The sequence below is a fragment of the Lepus europaeus genome, chromosome 14 (assembly GCF_033115175.1).
Source record: "Lepus europaeus isolate LE1 chromosome 14, mLepTim1.pri, whole genome shotgun sequence".
Taxonomy (NCBI): domain Eukaryota; kingdom Metazoa; phylum Chordata; class Mammalia; order Lagomorpha; family Leporidae; genus Lepus; species Lepus europaeus.
In genome coordinates this window covers 93,544,213-93,569,631 of record NC_084840.1, presented here as the reverse complement: position 1 = coordinate 93,569,631, position 25,419 = coordinate 93,544,213, and the positions used below count along the sequence as shown (strand labels likewise).

At 48.0% G+C, this 25,419-nt stretch overlaps 1 protein-coding gene across 1 annotated transcript in view; it reads left to right on the top strand.

Moving 5' to 3' along the window:
• Window positions 1–2,799, top strand: part of GAD2 (glutamate decarboxylase 2) — an 88,273-nt gene extending 85,474 nt beyond the window's left edge. The window contains exon 16 of the mRNA XM_062211467.1: window positions 2,626–2,799. Coding sequence (XP_062067451.1) covers window positions 2,626–2,799 — 174 coding nt within the window. The remainder of the gene's footprint in view (window positions 1–2,625) is intronic.
• Window positions 2,800–25,419: the final 22,620 nt, after the last annotated feature.

Sequence of the window (25,419 nt, the reverse complement as noted above, 5' to 3'; positions counted from 1 at the left end):
GCCAGCATCCCATTGGGCACCAATTCTAGTCCTGGCTGCTCCACTTCCTATCCAGCTCCCTGCTAATGCACCTGGGAAAGCAGCAGCAGATGGCCCAATGCTTGGGCCCCTGCACCTATGTGAGAGACCCTGATGAATCCCCCGGCTGCTGGTTTCAGCCTGGCCCAGACCTGGCTGTTGTGGCCATTTGGGGAATGAACCAGCAGGTGGACGATCTCTTTCTCTGTGTGTGTGTCTGTCTGTCTCTCCCTCTCTCTCTGTAATTCTGACTTTCAAATAAATAAATAATTTTTTTTTAAAAAAAGCGTTAAAAGTAAGATATGGGTTGGCAGTGTCCGCTGGCTTTTTAAATGTATTTTATTGTTTTTATTAACTTTATTATATGAAAGTACTGGAATAAAAGGAATGTACATCCTTCTTAAAAGAAAAGAGTTAAAAGCCAAAGGTCCCCTGTTAGTATCAGCACTTGAGTCTAAGTGTCCTCCTGGAGATGAATCCAGCTGTGGTGGCAGGTGTCTCCCCGCCGTGAACTGACTTCCTTACCACGTGTCTCTCAAGTGAGCCTAACAATTCCCTAACATCTCCCACTCTGCTTATGTATTTGCCACAGAAACTTAAAGCTATTACATACATGTGGGCTGATGTTGTGTGCGGTTAGATGTCAATGAAATCTTTGTCTCTTCCTAGATAGCTATTATTATACTACTCTGTAGTCAATAAGAATTCAAGGGGAAGACGTTTGGCAAGCGGTTAAGGTGCCACTCGGGACACCTGCATCCCATATCACCGTGTCCGGGTTCAGGTCCTGGCTCTGTTCCCAGTTCCAGCTTCCTGCTGCTGTGCACCCTGCGAGGCAGCGGCGATGGCTCAAGTACTTGGGTCCCTGCCACCCACATGGAAGACCCGGATTGAGTTCCCAGCTCCGGGCTTCAGCCTGGCCCAACCCTGGATGGTGTGGGCATTTGGAGAGTGAGCCAGTGGATAGGAGATCTCTGTCTCTGTGTGCACGTGTATGTGTCTATATCTGTGTTTGTCCCTCTATCTCTCTCTGCCTTTCAAATAAATGAAAATTAATAAATAAAGATTTTTTAAAAAGAACTCAGAAAGCCCTCAACATCTATCCAGCACCGTGCTGGTCAATACATGTAGAGAGAATATTGCACCTGCTCCCCAGGAGCTTGAGATTAAGGTGGGGGGGGAGGGAGAGGGAGAGAGAGGGAGAGGGAGAGGGGGAGGAGGAGGGGGAGAGAGAGAGAGAGAGAGAGAGAGAGAGAGAATGAATGTATTTTCTGATAAGAGGACAATAGACATACCCTATGGTCAGACTCTCCGAGTAAGGGCCACATACTTACAGCTTGCAAGAAGGAAGATGCTGTCGGCCTGGAGAAGCCAGGAGTGGCTGCAGAGCAGGTGTGGGGTTCTGAGTGTGTGTAAGATGTGAGCTGGAAAAGAAGAGGGAACTGAAGCAGAGAGCGCAGGTGTGGCCGAGGAAGGCGATGACAAGTGGGAAGGGCGGGGGATGCGTGCGCTGCCTCCCAGGCACCTCTAAGCTCGTCGGAGCGGAAGGGTCAGTGTGGCGAGGAGTGGAAGCAGAGTCCTCAGGTCTGGGTGACAAAGGCCTGTGTGCTCAGCTAAAGTGTTTAAACCTAACCGCACATGCAACAGAGAACTACTGAGGCTGTCGCCAACAGGCCGATGCAAACCTAGTGGAGTCTGCGAGGCGCTCCTGCAGGTTAAAGCCTGGGGCTTTCATCCTGTGGACAAGCCAGCTTGTTGCCCCCAGCCGATTCTTCATCGTTATTTACAAATCTCTTTCAAAATAGCTCATAAAGTGAGGCAATGCGCAGTCAGTGAGAAGAAACTGGAGAGTTCAGGGTCTCAAGAAAGTTGCCGGAAGTGAGCATAGCTTCATGTACCCTTTCACGTCGAGGCTTCGGCTCTGGGCAACAATCCTCCGAATGGGCTTCATTTCCAAAACAACTATCCCAGATGTGGTGTGGCCAACCATTTAGCCTTGGGACCAATGGCAGATTCTTCTCACTGTCTAAAAACACTCCCTAGAAAGTCAAGGGCAAGGTGATGAGCGTCTGATGGCCTAGATTCTGTTTTCCTCTTTTTTTTTTTTTTTTAAGATTTATTTATTTGAGAGGTAGAACTGCAGAGAGAGAGAGAGAGGGAAAGACAGAAAGGTCTTCCATCCGCTGGTTCACTTCCCAAATGGCTGCAATGACTGGAGACAAGCCGATCCAAAGCCAGGAGCCAGGAGTTCCTTCTGGGTCTCCCACATGGGTGCAGGGGCCCAAGCACTGGGCCATCTTCTGCTGCTTTCCCAGGCCATAGCAGAGAGTTGGATTGGAAGTGGAGCAGCCTGGAGGCAAACCGGTGCCTATATGTCACAGGCAGAGGCTTAACCTACTATACCACAGCACAGCCCTTGTCTGTTATTCTTCATCACATTTGGGAGCTCGTTCCAGTCCTCTGATCCCCATGCAATCCCTTTGAGAGAAAACCGTGCACATGGTTCTGACCATTTACTTGAAAACTAAAAGCACCGGTGGCCTCGGGTTCTTTGAGTAAGCAGAGAGCACAGGGGACACATCATGGTGTTGCTTCGGTCTCCCGCAGGTGGCCCCGGTGATCAAAGCCAGAATGATGGAGTACGGGACCACGATGGTCAGCTACCAGCCGCTGGGAGACAAGGTCAACTTCTTCCGCATGGTCATCTCAAACCCCGCGGCCACTCATCAAGACATCGACTTCCTCATCGAAGAGATAGAACGCCTCGGGCAAGACTTATAACAGGCTGGCTCACCAAGCTCTTCAGATTCCCTAGGTAGACAACGGAGTCGTCACAAACCGCATCAATGTATTTGTAGTTTGTTCCAAAGTGAATCTATTTCTATATTGTGGTGTCAAAGTAGAGTACAGTTGAAAAATCCAGAAAACATTGCTCCTTTTAAAAGTCGTTTCTTAAGTTTAGAATACCTCCCTACCAATCTGGTGACAAAAGGCTGTGTTCTAACCCGTAAGGAGAAGCTGGCAAGTGTGAGAATTACTTCCCTTACTTTTAATATAGCATGCAAATCAAACTTTATTTTCACTGCAGAGTAGTGGGATTGAATTGTGCCAAACCGCCCCCAGAAGCATAACAAGGCTTCCTGGGGCAGAGTGAAAGGGATAAAGTAAATATAAAATGTATGTTGACAATAAAATACTCTTGCCTTTTTCATAGTATTAGAGAAAAAATTTCTAATTTACCTAGAGCAACACTTCAAATGTATTTAAATACATATAATTTTACAAAAGGAAAATATATATATTAAAAAGAAATCCTATTTTGTAACATATAGATTTTATTTTATATGGGTTATGCAAACTGCAGGGGAAGATACAAAACTTAAGCCAGATTGCTTTTTCTCTTTCTTTTCATGGAAGGTTCCATTAGACCCTTAGCAAAGTTATTTTGAACCATAGGCCCACGAAATTCTTCAAAGGAATGATCCCTTTTTTCAGTCCATGTTAGAAGCTTCTTGCATCTCAAATTGGTGTTTCAAAACAAACACAAAGAAATACTGCACGTTCTTTGGAGAGTTCAGTCAAATAAGAAAAGGAGGCTCTCTTCCTAAGGTTGCCCCTCACTCCACCCTGAACAGACCAGCTCTGTGGGCGAGACAAGCAGTCTTCTCTCCCAACAAGATCCACATGAATGGTACTATGCAGACATAAGATCCCTAGAATTCAAATTTAAAATAATACTTGTGACACGTCCTGCTTCCCCTGCAAACCCGATGTGAACCTGATGAGGAGACGTGAGCTGGGGGAGGCTCCCAGAGGCGCTCACGGCGCCCCCAGGTTGTCAGATCCCCAGTGCTGCTGGGAGAAGCGAGGACTTGCCAACTGTGGATGGGTCATTCAGTACCAGGGAGGAGAGGGCTCTGTCCGTCAGCAGAGAGAGATGCCCTGAGCGTGACCACAGCGTGCAACCGTCCGCTCTTCATAAACTCGCCCCTCCTGCGTTGCTCGCAGGTTATGTACAAACACCACTGATTGTTGACCGGAGCCTGGCTCTGGGCCCTTTCAGTGTCGAAAGCAAATGGATTCCTTTTGAAGACTGGAAGAAAACTCTGTCACTGTGCTTTGGCCTCCCGTTCCAGGCCGACCTCTCCTTCCTGGAACAAGCACACAGTATGCCCATCTGTCTTGAGCCTCGGGCCCAAGGTCCCATCTCAAAGGCAGAGACTCTAATATATCAAAGCCACCATCTTGCTTGGCAAAGACAGTGGAGCCCAGAGCCCTGGGGAACCGACCCCTCTGGACTTAAGGGCGCTTACCCCTTGGTGGTCAGCGCCTACAGCAGTAGCTGTTGCTTTTTTAGTTTGATGAGGTGACATAATTTAAAAAGGAAATTTGTGGTCCTTATGAAATTCTAGTAAAATAATTATTAACTTCCTGCCCCTTCTAGAACCTTCTTGAATTTTCCAGGTGCCTTGCTCAAGCCTATGCAGGGGAACCCCCGCCAACCATAGCCCAGGGAAGGAGGCAAATGAAAGCCCAGGGAAGGAGAGGTAGGAGGCAATGGACGGAAGGAAGGGGAAAAGATGGTTCTGTTATTCGTCCAGATGCCCAGTGCCAAAGTCCTTCATGGGGGACTATTCCTTACAAATCACAGAAATGTTTGGTTTTAGCTTTAATCAGAATAGACATGGCCATTTTCATTTATACAGCAATATTGTGTTTATTATTTAAAATACTTGAAACATAAAAGGTGTGGTATGTCCTCATCTGAGATGTGCAAATGGTGTGGACTTCGCGTCCTCACTCGTGCGTGTGACTGTGTTGCCTCGATGAGGCCGACAGTACTGAGCTGTCGCCTCCGACCGCAGATGTGCACTTTAGCGCTGAACTGTACGGTGTTGCAAATCAACATGTGTTGCTGTAAAAGCTTGTGCAACCTATTACCAGTCCGTCCTTTGCCGTGTGGTAGCTGTGTTGAACTTTGATCTCGTGAGAACTGCATTTACCCCTGTCCATCCTTCCCTCTCCCCTCAACTCCCCCACCCAACATCAGCTCTAACAGAGAAGGTGCCCTCAGCTAAGCCCCCTCCCAAGAAACCTCTTTTGAGGATCTCCGTGACTTTACAAAGGGCAAGGGGAGTGTCACAAACGGCCCGCCTCACCGTGACAACCCCGCGAGTACCATTGGAGGTACTGTTCCCGCAAACACAGACCCAGACCGGGAAAGCATGGTGTAAATATCCTAGTGGGGTGGGCGAGGCGCTGGGGAACCCAGGCTCAATCTCATCTTGCACGTGCCCTGCTGTTTTCCATCGCACAATGCAAACACTGTGCATTGTTACCTGTGCCAAAATATCCTTCCCACCCGGTGTCCCTCAACGACATCGGCATCGCCCCCACCCCATTCCATGATGAAAGACAGCAAAACAACTAAAAATAAAATGTACACACACGTGGCAACCTGTTCTTACCAAATATCAACTTGTGTATGATCCAAGTATTTTATCTGTGTTGTCTCTCTTAATCCAAATAAATGTGTAAGTGTGGATGTATCTCGGCCTGCGGAAGCTTATTTCTGACTCTCGTGGGCTGGAGAAATTGCCAGCCAAGTGTCTGAAGACAAAGCCCTTTTCTTGCCACGGAGCTCAGAGTGTCTGAGAGAGAGAGAGTCCGGCTTTGCCAGTCTCCTCCACTGTGTAGCTCCCAGGGGATATGGTCACACATATGCGTTTCGCCTTCAGTCGGAATCAATCTTTAAAAAAAAAAAAATAGGAAAATTGGACGCACACAAAGGTTTGGAGAAAATACTGTGTAAGGACCTGCTCTGTAGCCTTCAGTCAACCTCAGCAGAGGACAGAGGAGGGTGGCGGCTTCCAGGACCTGGCTCTCTGCTTATGCAACCTGTCCTCAGGCCCTGAGCTGTTGACACAGCAGTGACGGCCAAGGCTGCGTCGCTCCTGGCTCCCCGGCTGCCTTCACACCAGCCTCTGAGCCTCCCTCGTCTGCCAGTCTCATCTTCCCCTGTTCCTTGGGGCCTGGAAGGACCCTGAAAGATCACCTACACCCTCGGCTCTGGAGCCGGGCAGGACGAAGATGTTGCCAGTCTATGGCAAAATGAGCAGCTCGGACAACCCACAGGGGATTTTTGTTTTATTTTTCTTTTTTTTTCTCTTTTTTTAAAATTTTATAAGATGTAAGTTTTTGAAAGATGGATCGGTTCGATCTGTGTGTCGGCTACAGTTTGTTGGGGCAGCGGCTCTTTAAATCCTGTTTATAAACTGACAGTGAGGGGATCTTACTAGGCAGAGGTGGGGTTAGCAACCCTCTTTTGTATCTTTCAAAAATTTTTATTTTGTTTCTTTTCCTTTTATTTGAAAGGCAGAGAGAGGGAGGAAGAGAGGGAAGAAGGGAGGGAGACAGAGAGACAGAGACAGAGAGAGAGACAGAGAGATCTTGGAGCTTCCGTTCACTGGTTCACTCCCCAAATGCCTGCCTGCAAGTCTGGGTCAGGTGAAATCAAGAGCCAGGAACTCTACCCTGGGCTCCCACATGGGTGGCAGGGACCCAGGTATTTGGGCCATCATTCAATGCCTTCCAAGGCTCAGTAGCAGGCAGCTGGATCAGAAGTGGAGCAGCCAGCCCTGTTATGGGATGCCATTGTCCGAAGCAGCAGCTGTGCCACAACGCTGGTCCCCATCTCGTTTATTTTTTCCAGGTAATCATTTTAATATCAGAACCTACACTCCTTCAGAGTCAGGCTTTACGAGATGGACGAGAAGCTGTGACTGTGCAATCCCAGAGCCGTTTCTTTGCTCACTGCTCTCTGGAGATGAGAAGGGTAAGGGGCTGGGTGGTGATGTAGCCGCCTCCCACGCGCCAGGGAGGAGTGTGGCCAGTCTGTTTCCCCAAGCACCCTTGACCATGAGTCACACAAACTCCCAGATCTGACAGTGTTTGCTGACTGAGAGTCCGCAGCATCACGTACATAGATCAAAATGTCCTTTTCGGAAAACCACCTGGTTTAACATCTGCCCCTGCTTATGCAAAGAAAGCTCTGACTGAAATGACTTCACAGACTTGAGGCCATTCTTTTTTAGTTTTGTCTTAATTTGAGAGAGAAGACGGGGGAAGATAGAAAAGGAGAGAAGAGAGAGAAAAGAGTTCTCATTCGCTGCTTCACTCTGCAAATGCCCACAACAAGCAGAGACGGGCCAGAGCTGGGCCAAGCCAAAGCTAGGAGCCAGAAACACAATCCGGGTCACCCCGTGGTGGTAGGAGCTAATTACCTGAGGCCATGCTCACTGCCCCCAGGGTCTGCGTTGGCAGGAAGCTGGAGACTGGAGTCGGAGCCAGGAACTGAACCCAGGTTCTCAGGTGTGCAGGGGCGTCCTGACTGGTAACACCTTCATCAGGAAGCTTTGCTGTTGTCTGCTGTCCCTGTTGGCAGTCTATGGGAGGGGCCAGGAGAAGGGAGAGGATGAAGACAAACCCAGCTGCTACTGCTATGTTAAGCTCTTCGTCCCAAAAGAATATTAGAGTTTCTTTGCTTCTGGCCTTTGGTCAGCTACAATCAACAAATACAAAGACATTTCAAAAAATTCGTAGAAAATAAAAATAAAAGATAAATTTATTTTGGTGCAAAAATATTTGAAATCTGTGCATATAAGAGTTTTCAAAAACTTCTTGGAAATAAATATTATCAAAAACCTATGCATAGATTTCAAACATATTTGGCACCAAAATAAACTTCTCTTTAATTCCATGTTTCCAGGGCTGGTATTTGGCACAGTGGTTCAAGTCACTGCTTGCGATGGCCACACCAGCTGTCAAGAGAGCACCTTGTCCAAGTCCTGGCTACTCTGCTTCTGACCAGCGTCCTGCTAAGGCAGTGGTGATGACGCAGGTATAGGAGTCCCTGCTACCCACGTGGCAGACCCGTATTGAGTTCCTGGGTCCTGGCTTCAGAGCCTGACCCAGCCCTGGTTGTTGTGGGTATTTGGGGAGTGAAGCAGTGGATAGAAGATCTATTTCTGTCTCTCTGTGTCTCTCTGCCTTTCCAATGAAAATAAATAACTAAAATTGTAATTCTGTATTTTCCATAGACTTGTTAAAGTTCCCTCCTATATGTGAGATTTTATAATTAAATGACTAATGGGATTTGCTTTTATCATAATATCATCCTAATGTATATGAGGTTTTTTTTTTTAAAGATTTTCTTGTTCCCACTGTCCCCACCTGCTATTGTTGTCATGTATTAATGGGATTCCAATTAGCACGTTACCCCAGCCAGCAGTTCAGTTACCTGCTCAGGCAATAAATCGAAGATATGAATTCTGGAGGCTGAGAGTCCCCGGGGCACTGATGTCCTGGCCTCCTGTCCTTGATGTCTTCTGGGGCACTGAGCCCCAGGCATGCCTTCCCAGGGACGTCCACAGCCAAGCAAGCACGCATCTGCCTGTGACAGGTGCCGTGACTTCCTGAGGCCATCCCATCACGGACTGGCAGCAGCTTGGCAACTGGCTCCTGGTGGGAAAGGCTGGATCTGGGCACACATGTTCTCATGCTCTCACGACTGCCCGGCCTCAGATGCAGGCATCGCCATTTATTAGCTTTGTAGCTCCAAGCAAATCACTTAAAACTGGGACAAAAATAGCACTCATTGCCCAGGGTGGTGATGAAGAAACAAATGAGAAAAAGCCCAGTGCCTGGAACACAGTGAATTCACCCCAAGTGCCGCCACCCTCATTTTTCTGTCTGCATTGTTGCCTACCGGCACAGGCTTGGAGGCAAAGCCTTCGTCCTACATCAGCTCCCCCAGAAAACCTTGTGTCCTTGTGGCACACCAGAGGACACCAGAAGCCACGCCTCCCTGCAGGAAGTCACTAGGAGTGTCTGCTCTGAGAGTAGTAGGCTGGCGACCAAGCCAGTCCTCGTCCTGGCTGCTTTCTTAGCTTGAGTAGGGACCGGAAGCGCTGGGACGTACAACTGGGGAAAGAGGAGCTGAGTTAGTTTGGTTGGGATGATGACCCAGAGCTTGGTTTGAATGTTCACACCTGCAGGTGCAACCAGCCACCCAGCAAAGAGTCAGAGCCAATGATGGGGCTGATAGGCACGGGCTTCACTGGGCTTGTTTATGTGGTCACTTGATGGCTGCTCAATTCCCTGTATACAATGAGGATTAACTGTTGGTGCAGGAGTGGGTGTTTTCCCCAACAGTTAACATGCTGTATGGGATGCCCTCATCCCATACCAGAGTGCCTGGGTTCAAGTCCTGGCACTGTTTCTAGTTCCAGCTTCTTGCTGATGTGCACTCTGGGATGCAAGTCCTTGGGTTCCTGCCCTCACGTGGGAGACCCAAATTAGGGCTTTGACCTAGCTTCACCCTGGCCCAGCCTGGCCCATTGCAGACATCTGAAGAGTGAGCCAGCAACTAGAAGATTTCTGTCTCTGTCTTCCTCCATGTGTCTGTCTCTGCCTTTTAAATCAGTCACCGTTTGTGTCCTCCCCAATTTCACAGGTGAACACCTATGCCCAGTGTGATGGTATTTGGAAGTGAGCATTTGGGAGGTGATTAGGTCATGAGGGTGGATCAGTGCCCTTCTCAAATAGGCTGCCGGGGCATCCCTCCCCCTGCCCTGTGAGGCTGCATCAGGTCAGCAGTCTACAACCAGGAGGAAGACCCTCACCAGAGCCCGACCCTGCTGGCACCCTGATGTCTAACCTTTAGCCTCCAGCCCCTCAGTCTACGGTGGTTTGGTAGAGCAGCCAGAGCTGGCGAAGACAATATTGGACACACCATGAGAAGGAAGAGTGACTGGTCCCGCCCCCACTCCAAGCCACTGAAGACTGGCCATCCTCAAACACCAAGTAGCAGGGAAGCGCAAGAAGTTCCGAATTGAAAGTCGGCTCGCTCAGGATTCAGCCTGGTGTCACAGTGCACCCACGGGTGGCACCGGCAGACTGCAGCCTCAGGAGTGACCGGCCACCGCTCACTAGGAATCCTGTTTCTACTGTTGGGGGAGAAACACCGCCTAGGATCCCAACTCAAGTGTCAGGGCTGGGGCTTCTGGCTGTTGAAAAGTCATTAGGAGCTTATCACAGTTGGCAAGAACATGACTTTCAAGAAAAAAAAAAGTCCATTTATTTAAATAAGAACTTTATAAATTCCAAGAAAATTGAATTGCATAAACTAGAAAAACTGGGGCAGAATCAGGGAGTTTCTTTTCATTGAGATTTTAGTGAGTTGAAAGGAAATTTTTGCCATTTGTCTTATGCCTTCTCTTTACTTCCTTATATGTTTGTTTTAGGATCATGGAAATTGTGCTAGCAAAGACTAGGGATTTTCATGATTACTCATTGTTATTTAAATTATTGTATGGGGCTGGCGTTGTGGCACAGCAGGTTAAAGCCCTAGGCTGCAGCACCAGCATCCCATATGGGCACCAGTTCTAGTCCCAGTTGCTCCACTTCCCATCTAGCTCTTGTTATGACCTGGGAAAGCAGTGGAGGATGGCCCAAGCCCTTGGGCTCCTGCACCCATGTGGGAGACCTGGAGGAAGCTCCTGGCTCCTGACTTCAGATCAGCTCAGCTCTGTTCATTGTGGTCATTTGGGGAGTGAACCAGCAGGTGGAAGACCTCTCTCTCTCTCTCTTTCTCTCTGGCTTTATCTCTCTCTTTAACTGTCTTTCAAATAAATAAAATCAATCTTGAAAAAATAAAGTGTTGTGTAAGGGTTCCATTCCTCCTGTACGAGGGGACATTTTCTAGTGGAAACATTCCTCAGGGTGAACACAGCAGTTACGACGTCTCTCGGGACCCTACATTCCACACTGCAGTGCCTGGCTCAAGTCTCAGCTCTGCTTCTGACCCAGCTTCCCGCTGATGTGCACCCTGGAGGCAGCAGGTGATGGCTCAGGTACTTGGGTCCCTGCCACCCACAAGAGAGCTATGGCTTGGGTTCCAGGCTCCTAGCTTCGGCCTGACCCAGCCCTGGCTGCTGCAGGCGTTTGTGGAGTGAACCACCAGACAGATGACCTCCCTCTCTCTCCTCTCTCAGGTTAAGTGATAATAAATTAATTTTTAAAAATTTCCTGATGTGCATCTCCACAGCGGGCTGTGCAGGGGCTGGTTTAGGTTCAGGGGAAAATAGATGGCCCCACTTATCACTTAGCAGCCAAGATACAAAGAATTTGATCTTTTTGTTTTGTTTTAATTATTTATTTTTTCTGAAAGGCAGAGTTACAGAGAGACAGAAACACAGAAAGAGAGACAAAGATCTTCTATCTGCTGCTTCACTCCTTAGATGGCCACCATGGCCAGGACTGGGCCAGGCTGAAGCCAGGAGCTCCTTCTGGATCTCCCATGTGGGTGCAGGGGCCCAAGGCCTTGGGCCATCCTCCATTGCTTTTCCAGGCCATTAGCAGAGAACTGGATTGGAAGTGGAGCAGCCAGGACATGAACTGGTGTCCATATGGGATCCTGGCTATGCCACAACCCTGGCCCTTGGTTTTTGTTGCTGTTGTTGCTTTGTATATACATGCTTCCTGAAGTTTCAAAGACAGAGGGTTCTCTCGCTTCACTGCTGTTTTCAAGGGAGCTAGGATTTCAGGTAAAACATGAGCCCTGTATCGTCGGGGGTGGGTGGGAAATTACATCCTGGCATTGAGTGGTGGCCTCTGCTCCTGACTCAGTGATCTGTGATAACTGATGATAAGAGCTAGTTTAGTCTATGAGCAAATTCAATGCACCAGGACCACACCCTCTTGATGTCATGGATCTAGTCATTATAGCAGCATCCACTAAGGGCCCTGAGGGGAGGGACCACCAAAGGCACACCCTAGCTATTTGGTCTAACATTCACCTGAAATCTGTGCTTTTTAAAGATTTTATTTATTTATTTATTTGAAAGTCAGAGTTTTGAGAGGGAGAGGCAGAGAGGGAGGGAGGAAGGCATGGAGAGGGAGAGGGAGAGGGGGAGAGAGAAAGAGAGAGAGGTCTTCCATCTGCCTATTTCACTCCCCAAATGGCCTAAATGGACAGGGCTGGGCCAGGCTGAGGTCAGGAGCCAGACGCCTCATCCATGTCTCCCACATGGGTGCAAGGGCCCAAGCAGGCTCTCTTTGGTAGCAAGTTACTTCTTGTCAAGAACTATTTGGCTTTGGACTTCTGATAATAGCCCCAAACACACACGTTTACAATGAAAAACATATGTGGATAAGTCTTCTTTAGTTCTGCCTGCCCCGAGTTGGGAGAGGTGATACGTTCCTGTCAATGATAGTTAAACTTTCATAGCTCCGGGTAAACTAAGCCTTGGAAAGGCCTCCAATCAGTAATTCAAGCGCTGGCAAGATGACCCCCAATCGCTCAAAACGACGGCCACAAAATTAAACCATTCCTCCCAGGAAATGTTCAAAGTGAAAATAGTTTCTTAGAACTTAGAAAAGAACCATGATGCTCCTTGGCAGTTCTCAGAATGGAGTGTTGGTGAGGAGTGCATGGAATTTTCTAGAATGTAGAAGAGTAAAAGTGTTACTAACAGTTGACCAGCATTCTGCAGATATATTGATGTCTTGACCATTTGTTTCCTCCCTGGGACATTTTTCTGTTCCTCGTTGAGCCTAGAACCTGGATATGACAATTAACGATGATCTGTCTCTGTCAGGCGTCAGATGTCCCGGTACCTGCCTCGGACAGTGCTACCAAGGTCCATCTGCACTCTACACCACTTCCTTCCTTACCCACCTCTGTCTGCCCTGTCTGCCCCATGGTCTTTCTTTTTTTTTTTTTCTTTTTTTTTTTTTTTTTTGACAGGCACAGTTAGACAGTGAGAGAGAGAGAGACAGAGAGAAAGGTCTTCCTTCCATTGGTTCACTCCCCAAATGGCAGCCACGGCCGGCACTGCACCAATCCAAACAGGAGCCAGGTGCTTCTCCTGGTCTCCCACATGGGTGCAGAGGCCCAAGGACTTGGGCCATCCTCCACTGCCCTCCCGGGCCACAGCAGAGAGCTGGCCTGGAAGAGGAGCAGCCGGGACAGAATCCGGTGCCCCAACCGGGACTAGAACCCGGGGTGCTGGCCCCGCAGGCAGAGGATTAGCCAAGTGAGCTGCGGCACCGGCTTCCCCGTGGTCTTAAGTGTTGAGGACAACGTAGTCATGTGTGGCATATCAATGCTGCAGTCAGTGACACGGCATCAATGACAGTGACCCTATTAGACTGTGTCATTCCGTGACACAACCGCTCTAGTCTATGGAAATACATTCGGCAAGAATGGTGTCCGCACAACAAAACCATCTTGTTAGCCAACACAAGGGGTTCACCGGCTTGGGATGTTGTCAAATAATCAGCCTTATTTTAGAATCTGTCAGAACTGGGGATGAGGGATGGACATGTGGTACAGTGCTAAAGGTGCTGCTTGGGGTGCCTGCATTCCACATCCGGGTGCCTAGGTTCGGGAACTGGCTCTTCTTCCAATTCCAGCTTCCTGCTATGGGCACCTTGGGAGGCAGCCGTGAAGGTTCAAGTAATTGGATCCCTGCTACCCATATGGGAGAGCCAGATTGAGTTCCTGGCCCCTGGCTTCAACCTGGACTGTTGTGGGCATTTGGGGAGTGAATCAGCAGATGGAAGATATCTCTCTCTCTGTCTCTCTCTCTGTCTCTCTCTCTCTCTCTCACACACACACACACACAAAATCAAATAAATAAACCCACACTCCTATTTTGCAATCAAACACTTGAAGAACTCAAGCAAAGCTATCCCTGTGGTAGAAATGGCGGATGGAGAACCCCACTCATGGAGGAAGGAGCCAGGGTCTACAACCCTCCTTCACCAGGGGCATGCTGGGAACATGGAACACCTTAGCATCTCCCTCAGCTCCATGTCATCTCGCAGTCACTGCCTGACATTTGGAGGCCCGGGTTTTCTAGAACAAGTGTGTTTGGCACAGTTCAGTTAATACTCTCTCAAGTGTGTAATCTCCTTTTTTGAAAATCCTCAAAACATTATTTTCCTAAAAATAGCTCTGTTTACTTAAACAAGCTCAAGACACCCAGAATTTGAATGGGTTGTGAAATAATAGCGTGTGATTTTTTTCTCAAATTGCAATCTTACCTGATTAACGTGCATTCCCTGCCACAGCCAACAGCTACCGCCTCCCTGCACTACTGCACCATAGTTTCATTGAACTGCCAAGCGGCCCAAAGGGAAAAGGCACAGAAGATGCATAGATCAGAAGTCAGATCCTACGGAGCTGGCGCTGTGGCACAGTGGGTTAACGCCCTGGCCTGAAGCGCCGACATTCCATGTGGGTGCCGGTTCTAATCCCAGCTGCTCCACTTCCGATCCAGCTCTCTGCTATGGCCTGAGATAGTAGTAGAAGATGGCTCAAGTCCTTGGGCCCCTGAACCCACATGGGAGACCTGGAAGAAGCTCCTGGCTCCTGGCTTCGGATCGGCACAGTTCCGGCCATTGCGGCCAACTGGGGAGTGAGCCACCGGATGGAAGATCGGAAGATCTCTCTCTCTCTCTCTCTCTCTCTCTCTGTGTGTGTGTGTGTGTAAATCTGACTTTCAAGTAAATAAATAAATCTTTTTTTTTAAAGAAGTCAGATCATTAACACAGAACCAAGAAGTAACTTTCAAGAAAAGGAGAAGGGAACCAGGATCGCTGCTCCGAGCCTTTGCCTGCTCACTACCTCTGCTGCCACGACGTAGCGTTCTTTCCTGGCTTCCAAGGGAAAGCTCACTCAGGAATTCGTAGCCCCATGAACTCCCAGGTATGACAGGGAGCAGGTGCTTCACCTCTTGACCACATGCAAGCAATGCACAGTCAAGAATGATTCCTTTTTTTTTTATTTTATTGAACACTTATTATGTGCTGGCACTATGCTCACTAAGGGCTGGCACTGTTTCACACATTTTACAAGTGGAAAATAAGCAATGGAGAAGTCCAGCAGTGTGCCCAGGCTCACCCAGATACCAAGTGGGAGAGTTGGGACTTGAACCTACGTAGTCCGACCCTCCGGGCTGTCTCCGAGCAGGTGCTCCACACAGCCTCGTAACACAGCCTGGTACTATTGTGACTACTATTCTTGTGACTTGTGACTCTTCCCGGATTTTCCTGAATATTCGTTCGCACCTATTTTTCTAGATGAACTTTGGAATCATTTCGGCTAAATTTCCCCGGGATCCCACGGAATGCACCATGAACTCAGGAAGAGCTGATCTGTTCAATGAGTCTTCCTATCCCCGAGTGAGATGTGACTATGTATTTGTTTTCTCTTAAATCTCTCCAGAGAGATATTTGCAAAAAAACTTTATGGTCACAAGACTTGGTCTATCCATTCTACTTCCTGACTAATTCTTGCTTACATAAGGGAACGATTAGTTTTTACCTGCTAATATCAAGTAACAGAAATGACAGTGGCATGTTAGTGTTATTTGTGATTGTAATATGAATTCTTCCAATATTTTGCCATAAACAGAATCCCACATTTTGAGTTCATCACGTTAAAGGACATATTCATTTATTTCCATTTTACCATGATTCGTTAGTGTCAGGAACATTGACTTTTTATCAAAAGCCTCTTATACACTTATCAATGTGATCATATCATTTTATCTTTTGACCTATAAATATGGTGAGTTTTGTTAATAAGGATCTCATGATTAAACCTTTGTTAAGGTCTTGGAGTAAAATCCCATTTGGTTTTGTATACTTTTTCTAGTTTATCGCTGGTTTCCATTTGCCTTGTGATTTAGGATTTTTGCATAGATATTCACATGTGAAATTAGTCTAAAATTTTATTTTTGTGAAATTTTATAGGCTGATTTTTTTTTAAAAAGTTTTCTTTCCATCCTCTAGCACAGTTATATAAAGACATCCTAATTATCGGTTTCTCATATAGCCAGAAGCATTCACTCGGGAGAATATCGGAGCCCAGTATTTTCAAGGCATAGCTCATAGAAACCCTGAACACATACAAATAAAGAAAGAACGAAAACTCATACCATGTTGACAAATATCAATAGTTGGCTCACATTTCCATGGTGTGGGAACAGAAACAAGGGCTCTCCCTGGAAAGGACCCAGGGGAGAGTCAGGTCACACAGCAAAGAGACAGACAACCTCCTCCAGGACAGCCAAAGGTGCAGGCTCCTGGACCTCAAAAGTTCTGCCCAGGGGGTGCTCAGCCTGAGGGCATGAGAAGTCAGCTGCCCAGTGCAGGCCACGCTAAGCCGGCATGTGCCGCTGCTGCCCTCACCTGTCCTGGAGGCATGTCACCCATCAGGGGTACCCAGGGACAAACAGCATTCTCCCAGGCTCAAGCTCACTTCTAAACTCAGTGCTGGGAACCAGAACAGAGGCCAAGGCCGCACTGGCTCATGCCAGTGGCCTGCAGAACAGCCACATGGTGGTGGTGATAGTAGCAGATAGTAGAACAAGATAGTAGAATCCAAGAGAGTCAGCTCCACCTCATGTAAAAGCTGTCCACCAGCCACATCATCATCTTCTTGAGGCTGGGCTCTGGGTCGCACAGAGTTCTAAAGTCCTCTTAGCGTACCTAGAACCTAAAAGTCAATGTCTAGTTTTTTGCAACTTTATCTTCCTTTTCAAATCTCACGTAAAATCTTCTACAGTGAAGCATTTTGGCCATGAGTTCCAGATTGCATTGATACCCACCCCTGCTTTACATTCTGATGTTGGTAATGTCTTCTAGTTCCTGAGCCCAAGTGGGGATAGGAGTTGGATAACTAGCAAGGTCAGAAATGCACTTCCCAAAAAGGCAAAGAATGAATAAAGTCTGAGAGGCAAGAAAACAGAAAGCAAGTTCAGGGGCTGGAGCTATGGCATAGCAGGCAAAGCCACCACCTGCAGTGCTGACAACCCATATGGGTGCCAGTTCGAGTCCCGGCTGCTCCACTTCCAGTCCAGCTCTCTGCTGTGGCCTGGGCAAGCAGTAGAAGATGGCCCAAGTCCTTGGGCCTCTGCACCTTCGTGGGAGACCTGGGAGAAGCTCCTGGCTCTTGACTTTGGATCAGTGCAGCTTCAGCCATTGTGGTCATCTGGGGAGTGAACCAGTGGATGGAAGATCTCTCTTCTCTCTCACTCTCTATCTCTCTCCTTTCCTCCCTCCCTCCCTCCCTCTCCTCTCTCTGTATAACTTCAGATAAATAAATAAACCTTAAAAAAAAAAAAAGGAAGCAAGTTCAATGAAAAGCTAGTGGGTTTGCAGGGTTTGGTTCAGAGAACAGTGGAGAAAAACCAGCCCAGTTGTGTGGAGCTTCAAAACTAGGCTGATTTTATTCATTTATTTTAGAATGTGACAGACTCACAGCCTAAAAAAGTCAATCTGGTATCCACAGGCAATGTGGACTAAGATGGAAGAGAGGAGACGTAGGTAGTAATGTTCAGGAGGGAGACGATGGCTGGAGACAGAGCAATAGCAGTGTGGGTAGTGGAGGGGGAAGGGGCACAGCATTAAGACGCATCAGCAGCAAGAATTGGTAGAACTTCATGACCAACTACACATGGGCATTGAAGGGGGCCGGGAGGCAAAGGACAAACCCAAACTCCTTGGGACTCACTGGAATAAGGAGCCAATGAGGAGTTGGCTTGGAGTTCCCCCATGGATAACTGTGGGATACCTAGACATTCTGCTTGGAAATTTGGATTATTTCTTTGCTGGAAAAAAAAAAAAAAAAAAAAAAGGAAGGGGGAAATGTTTACGAAGACACTGGAAGTTGAGGTTAAGCAAAAGCCATATGGAATTGACTCTTTGTATTGCCTTCCTGTCTTTCAGGACCACATGAGGCCCCTCTGTTCTTTCCACACAGTCTCCATCCTGCAGCCAGAGAGAGCTTCCCAGAACAAATCTATTCAGACACTTCCTACTAGCTTTCCCCCATGATTCAAAGAAAAATGTCCCAAATCCTTAACTTGGCCCTTGACCACCTTTCTAGACAAGGGCTGGTGTAGCCTCTGCTTCATCTCAGTAACCCCATCCTTGTCCACTAGCAAGTGGTGGATGATCGAAACAGTAAGGCAGAGAAAGTGGATGGAGGGGTCATCTCTCTCCTGCTCTTTCTGCCATCAACTCTACACCAGATCCCCTCTGCCCAAGAGGCTCCAAATGCCTGTCCCTCTCTGTAGCTTTCCTTAGAGAGACAGAGGGAAGGGAGGTGGAAGGATGAGGAACACGGGCAAGAGGTACAGAAGGAAGCAGGCCCTCCGCAGGGCTACGGTCTCTCAGGTTCAACCAGGTCAGCATCATATGTAGATGGAATAGGATGCTGCTCTCTGTTCTTTGTCTAGACCTGTGGTGGAAGCATTTTAATAGAATTTTTTCATCCCAGGAGAATAGCATAGACAACTCAAGCCCTTAAAAAAAAAAAAAAGAGGGTTTAGTACAAAACCATTTTTAAAAATCAGAATGGTAACTGCACAAGGTTACCCATTGCATCTGTAATAACAGCTGTGATCCTAAGTGTCGCCCAGGACTTGCACATTGTTTGTTGTGTTGGTTTTCTCAAGGGTAAAATATGACAGTAAGACGTGCACAGACTTTTACGATTTCACTTCTCCCCTCGTACGTGAGCGTTCCAAGCGTGACTCCCTTAAAGCAATTTCAAAATAAAACAAGACGTGTCATCTTTTGTGAAAGGACGAGGTCCTATTTCAAGGGAATGTTGAGAGGGTGTCAAAAATATCACAGCTCATGTGAAATGAAGCTGAAGATTTGCATTTGAATGGGATGTGCTTTGGATTCATTCCGTTAAAATCGGCATTCGGCTTGCAACGACAGTTCTGCATTTCTCATAACCGGAGAGGACTTCGTTCTCAGCCTCAATTACGGGCTCCTGGGGTGTAATCATGAGATTTGCACACAAGTTGGAAAATAAAGCTCCTCTCCCCTCCATGCTGGCTGGGCCATCCTCAGCGCACACTGCTGACGTTTTCAAATAAGCTGACATGATAAAGGAATAGAAGATGGAGGGCACGCAGGGGCACTGCTACATACTCACTCACCTCACCTACTTCAAAGGGTGGCAGGATGGAACTTTCTGCCCCACCCCCACTCCTGGCAAAACATGCCATTGCCTGCTTTATCCTCTCAGGGCACAGGGAGACTTGTAAGGGAAGGGCCACCCTCCTGAGTTCAACATCCCCTTTCCAGAACTCCTCTTTGAAAATGCAGACTCACAGCCCTTGAGATGCCAGCATCCTATATTGGGTTTCTGGTTTGAATCCAGCGCCTCCACTTCTGATCCAGCTTCTTGCTAATGTGCACCCTGGGAGGCAGCAGGTGATGGCTCCAGTAGTTGAGTCCCTGTCACTCATGTGGGAGACCTGGATTGGTTTCTGGCTCTGGGCTTCATCCCGGCCCAGCCTGGGATGCTGTAGGCATTTGAAGAGTGAACGAGCAGATGGAAGATATCTAGCTACCTACCTCTATTTCTATCACTCTGTCTCTTCCTTTCTCCCTATTTCCAAGTGAAATTGAAAGTAGAAATACAAAAATTTGAATAGATCTCTAACTTGGTGTACAAGATGAAGAAATAAAGTACTTAGAGCGTTGCTGTCATGTACCCTGCTAAGACAGGTGCCTGGAGGAAAAGCACCTGTGCCATCAATTTGCCAGCTGAACTGCATGCTGTTTTCTAGGGCACCACTTTGATTTCAAAGACGGACTGACAGACAGGTGGGGGTTACTCGAACTTTAGTGTGCAGCAGATTTTTTGGTTTTTGGTTTTTTTTTTCCCAATGCCACAGCTCACTATGCTAATCCTCCGCCTGCGGTACCGGCACACCGGGTTCTAGTCCCAGTCGGGGCACCCAATTCTGTCCCGGTTGCTCCTCTTCCAGACCAGCTCTCTGCTGTGGCCCAGGAAGGCAGTGGAGGATGGCCCAAGTGCTTGGACCCTGCACCCCATGGGAGACCAGGAGAAGCACCTGGCTCCTGGCTTTGGATCAGCACAGTGCGCCAGCCGCAGTGCGCCGCAGCAACCAATTGGGGGGTGAACCAATGGCAAAGGAAGACCTTTCTCTCTGTCTCTCTCTCTCACTATCCACTCTGCCTGTCAAAAAAAAAAAAAAAAAAAAGAGTCCATCCCTTCTAGGAAAATAACAGTGTTCACTGCCTAAGATAAAATTCCAGCTTTTGAGGCCGGCGCCGTGGCTTAACAGGCTAATCCTCCGCCTTGCGGCGCCAGCACACCGGGTTCTAGTCCCAGTTGGGGCGCCGGATTCTATCCTGGTTGCCCCGCTTCCAGGCCAGCTCTCTGCTATGGCCCGGGAAGGCAGTGGAGGATGGCCCAAGTGCTTGGGCCCTGCACCCCATGGGAGACCAGGAGAAGCACCTGGCTCCTGGCTTCGGATCAGTGTGGTGCGCCGGCCGCAGCGGCCATTGGAGGGTGAACCAACAGCAAAAAGGAAGACCTTTCTCTCTGTTTCTCTCTCTCACTATCCACTCTGCCTGTCAAAAAAAAAAAAAAATTAAAAAAAAAATTCCAGCTTTCAAGCAAGAATCAGGAAGTTCATATTCACCATCATGAACCTGACAACTTTAAAGATTTTCTGATAATAATAAATCTGTGGTGATTTGAATGAATATGATTTTTTAACGTTGTATATTTCTTGTAATTATTTTTATGATTCCCAGACTCCTGCTCCCAGACTTCCCACCTGTCTGCATGGGAATGCAAGTGCTTAAATGCAATAAACTTTGGGACCTGTGCTGTGGTGCAGCGGGTTAATGCCCTGGCCTGAAGTGCCGGCATCCCATATGGGCGCCGGATCTAGTCCTGGCTGCTCCTCTTCCGATCCAGCTCTCTGCTATGGCCTGGGAAAGCAGTAGAAGATGGCCCAAGTCCTTGGGTCCCTGCACCCACATGGGAGACCCACGTGGAGGAAACTCCTGGCTCCTGGCTTCAGATTGGCACAGCTCTGGCCGTTGCGGCCAACTGGGGAGTGAACCAGCGGATGGAAGACCTCTCTCTCTGCCTCTCCTCTCTCTGTGTGTAATTCTGACTTTCAACTAAATAAAGAAATCTTTTTAAAAAAAGCAATAAACTTCAAATCTTGCACTTTGGAAGACATTAGCCAAGCACAGGTATCTAACATCTACAGGAGGTAAAACTACCTGACTTGATGCCATGTCTTAACCACCGTGCCAAATGCCTGCCCCAGGACAAGTATTCTGAAATCTCATCTGAGTGTTGAAAAGTTTCCAGTGGACTCACTTCATCTCGGATCCACGCCCAAGGTACTGGACAGCACTCAGTGGGCGCTGGCACCGGTTCCTGGAGTTCTCTCTCACGCCTGCTCAGCAGCCAGGCCATGGGATGGTTCCTGACACCAGGGCCGTACCAGCCAGGCTCCCTGTCTGGGATTTCCCATCCTCCAACTGCTCATCTTGTCCTGCACCGCTGGTCAGCCATTGCCTCTGGGTATCTCTCTGAAATTAACCCCCTTGCTACCTGGTCTCTGCTCTTGGCTCCTGAGTGTGGCTCCCCATTTAACCAGCTTCCTGTCCTGCTTCCGTTAACCCCCAGAGTGCCCCTCGCTCCCAAGAGCAGAACCAGGAGGTCATCCTGGGGCAGCCCAGGCACACCCTCCCCAACACTTCCCTCACACCTGTTCAGCAGCTCTGATGAATCCCATCCACCAGTTTTTATCCTCTTGCTTTCTTTCCAGTATCCTAGCCTTTCATGTTCTCCTTTAAAAACTAGCGTGCTCTACTGCCTGTGCTCTCCACCCGTCTCCCCTGCTCCAATCTTCAGACCTCTCTTCCTCTTCATTTACTTCTGGGTCTGTCTTTCCTTAAAGGCACTACTATATTTCACTCCGCCTTTTTTTCTCCCTGGCTCCTTTTTCTTCCAGAATCAAAGTTTTCACCTTAAGACTTGCCAGGCCATAGGAAATTGCCAAATACGTGGTTTTTAATCAGATAGGCCCTGTATTTGAACTCCTTCTCTGGAAAACCCATTCAGAAATCATTAGACATTAGCAGTGGTTTAATTTAGGGAAAGTTCACTACCATATGTTACGAAACGGCCTTGCACCCGTGCCTGGGATATTCTCGGGGCCCGTGCCTATCTCTGTTCCAATTCTTCATGAAAATTTTGCTGAGCCTTCCTGCTGGCATCTTCCATGGGGAGCAGCATGGAGAACTTGGCCTCAGAGCGCTTACGTCACACAAGTCCCATGTACCTGCCAGGGCAGTGGCACCTCCCCAGTGACACAGACCATTTTCCCTTGCCCATTTCACTCTTTGTGATGGTGGGCGTCTGCCACCTCTATTGTTCCATAGCTTACAGAACTTTCTAAGTGGAAAGTCCATGCTTAATTGGGAAAAAAGAGGAACACGCTAACGTGATAATATTTCAAGGTACTTAACTTGGCTTTGCAAATGCTTTGAGAACAATTATAGTTGCACTACAGTAAGGCTCATCTAAGGTACTAAGGCTATGGATTAGTTGTACAGGGAATGCGTCCACGGATTTCACATCAAATTTAGTCACTCACAAGAAAGGACCTGATGAAGAAATTCCAGAAGCAGTGGGGCAGCATTTAGGACAGCACCTGGGGCACCTGCATGTCTCATCAGAGTGCCTGGGTTCAAGTCCAAGCTCCACTCCCAACTCCAGCTTCCTGCCATCGCACACTCTGGGAGGCAGCACGTGATGACTCAAGTGCTTGGGTCCCTGCCACGAATGTGGGACACCTGGATGGAGTTCCTGAATTGAGTTGCTGCCTCCTGGCTTTGGCCTGGTCCAGCCCTTGGCCATTGCAAGCATTTGGGGAGTGAAACAATGATGGAAGATTCTCTCTCTCTCTCTCTCTCTCTCTCTCTCCAAATAAATACAATTTTATAAAAGAATGAGTAGCAAGTGGACTTCCACTGAAGTGGCATTAGCTCTTCAGAAAGAAGGGTGTTTCACACAGATAAACATTTACCCCTAAAAAAGAATTCTGTTTCAACTTCTAGATCCAATCCAATGCGGGAAGAACTCAAAGCAACACAGGTGAAAATGAAGACCAAGATTCTTCACGTCTGGTAAGGTTTCAGTACTGACTGCTCAGAACAGAAGGCCAGCCAATGAGAATACACGCCACACTGGTGCCTTCCAGCCCTGGTTCTAGAAACTGATGGAACCGTGAATCCAAGCGATTAAGAGGATCATCAATATTTTGTAGTACATACATTTTGGTGTGACTTTCTCGTATGAAAGAAAAAGACGGTTTGGGTAAATTGAACATGTGAAAGCCTCATTTCTGAATGTAAAATCAAGTCCTCAATTGAATTAACCTAGCAGAAACTGCCTACCAAGTGGAAGGTGCCCAAGGCATTATCTGAATAGTGTAGGCATAGTACGAAGCTAAAACAGTGCTGTCACCATTGTGTATTTTTTTTTAAAGATTTATTTATTGGCCGGCGCCGAGGCTCAATAGGCTAATCCTCCGCCTGCGGCGCCGGCACAACGGGTTCTAGTTCCAGTTGGGGCGCCGGATTCTGTCCCAGTTGCTCCTCTTCCAGGCCAGCTCTCTGCTGTGGTCCAGGAGTGCAGTGGAGGATGGCCCAAGTCCTTGGGCCCTGCACCCCATGGGAGACCAGGAGAAGCACCTGGCTGCTGACTTCAGATCGGCGTGGTGCGCCAGCCGCGGCGGCCATTGGAGGGTGAACCAACAGTAAAGGAAGACCTTTCTCTCTGTCTCTCTCTCTCACTGTCCACTCTGCCTATCAAAAGAATAAAGAAAATTTTTAAAAAGATTTATTTATTTATTTGAGAAGCAGCGTTACAGAGAGACATAGACAGACAGAGAGACAGAGAGAGGTCTTCCATCCACTGGTTCACTCCCCCAAATGGCTGCAACGCTGGAGCTGGGTCGATCTGAAGCCAGGAGCCAGGAGCTTCTTCCTGGTCTCCCACTGGGGTGCAGGGGCCCAAGGACTTGGGCCATCTTCTACTGCTTTCCTAGGCCATTAGCAGAGAGCTGGATCAGACGAGGAGCAGCCGCAGGTGCAGGCTTAACCTCTTTTGCCACAATGCTGACACCACCACTCTCTTTTACAAGAACAAATGTTTAGCAAGAATTTGTTGAAAATTTATAACCACCCTGAAGACTTGTGCACAATAATATCTGACTATGCACAACACTATCTGACTATGCAAAAAAAATTTAAAAGCCAGCTCAATTGAGCACTCACAGAAAATGAAAATGAGGAATAAGAAACTGATGACTCCGTGTAGTGGAGGGTGCCAGGAGACAGGGACAAAGTTTGGGAAGTAGACACAGAAATGGAAGAGGAAGCCAGAAAGGGAGCTGACAAGATGACAGCCTAAAAATATATCTAGTGAAATTCACAGCACCAGGATGGGATGGGAGCCAGTCGCTGGGAAACACGAGCCCGAGAAGGGCAGTGACATACGTGCTGTGGGGCAGGGCTCAGAAAACACACCAGCGCCTTCCCACACTGTTTAGGACACACAGCAAGCAGGCGGCTCTTCCAGGGGAGTGCTAGACCCAAGATGCATGTTCCGAATCCCCCTGCAGCACACCCAGCCCTCAAGTTCAGTTCATGCCGGTTATCTACGGTAGTGCCACATGACAAGCAAAGCCACGAGAGACATCATTTTAAAATCATTGTAGCTACCTAGAAAGAAAGTTTTGCCTTGTGGAGAGAGATGGGAGAGAAGGAAAAGAGAATGCATGATTTCTGCCTGGCCCGCAGCCCCAGGCTGTGCTCACATCAGCAGGGGTTGTCTGCTGGAGCTCTGGCCGACTCCAATTACAGCCATGGTGGGATGTGTGAAACAGGCTCCAAGATCCACCTGCTGATAATATTTCCTTTTCACTCTAGCTTTACATATGTATTTATATCACATTATTTAAATATTTTTAATGTTGATTTTTTTCCTATTCTTACATCCCATAAATAATCGTATTCAAATGACTCGTGTGTACCTTTCATATCATTTTGTTCACCATCACTAGAGTCACTTTTGGACTCATCAGGCATGGTTTTCCAAACCGTGTCATTGCGAAATTTTGTATGCACGATTCTGGCTGTGGAATCCTTCTTTGTTTGTTCATTTAAAATTATTTATTTATGTATTTATTTGAGAGTCAAAGGGTGGGAAGGAGAGGGAGAGAGAGAACAAGAGCATGAAAGGGCTCCCACCCACTGGTTCGCTCCTCAAATGCTTGCCACAGCCAAGGATGGGCCAGGCTGAAGCCAGGAGCCAGGAACTCAATCCAGGTCCCCCACACAGGTGGCAGAGACCCAAGTCCTTGAACCATCACCTGCTATCTCCCAGTTCTCATTAGCAGGAAGCTGGAGTCAGGAGCAGACCCAGGATTTGAACCCAGGCACTCCAATAGGACCAATCAGAGTCTTAAC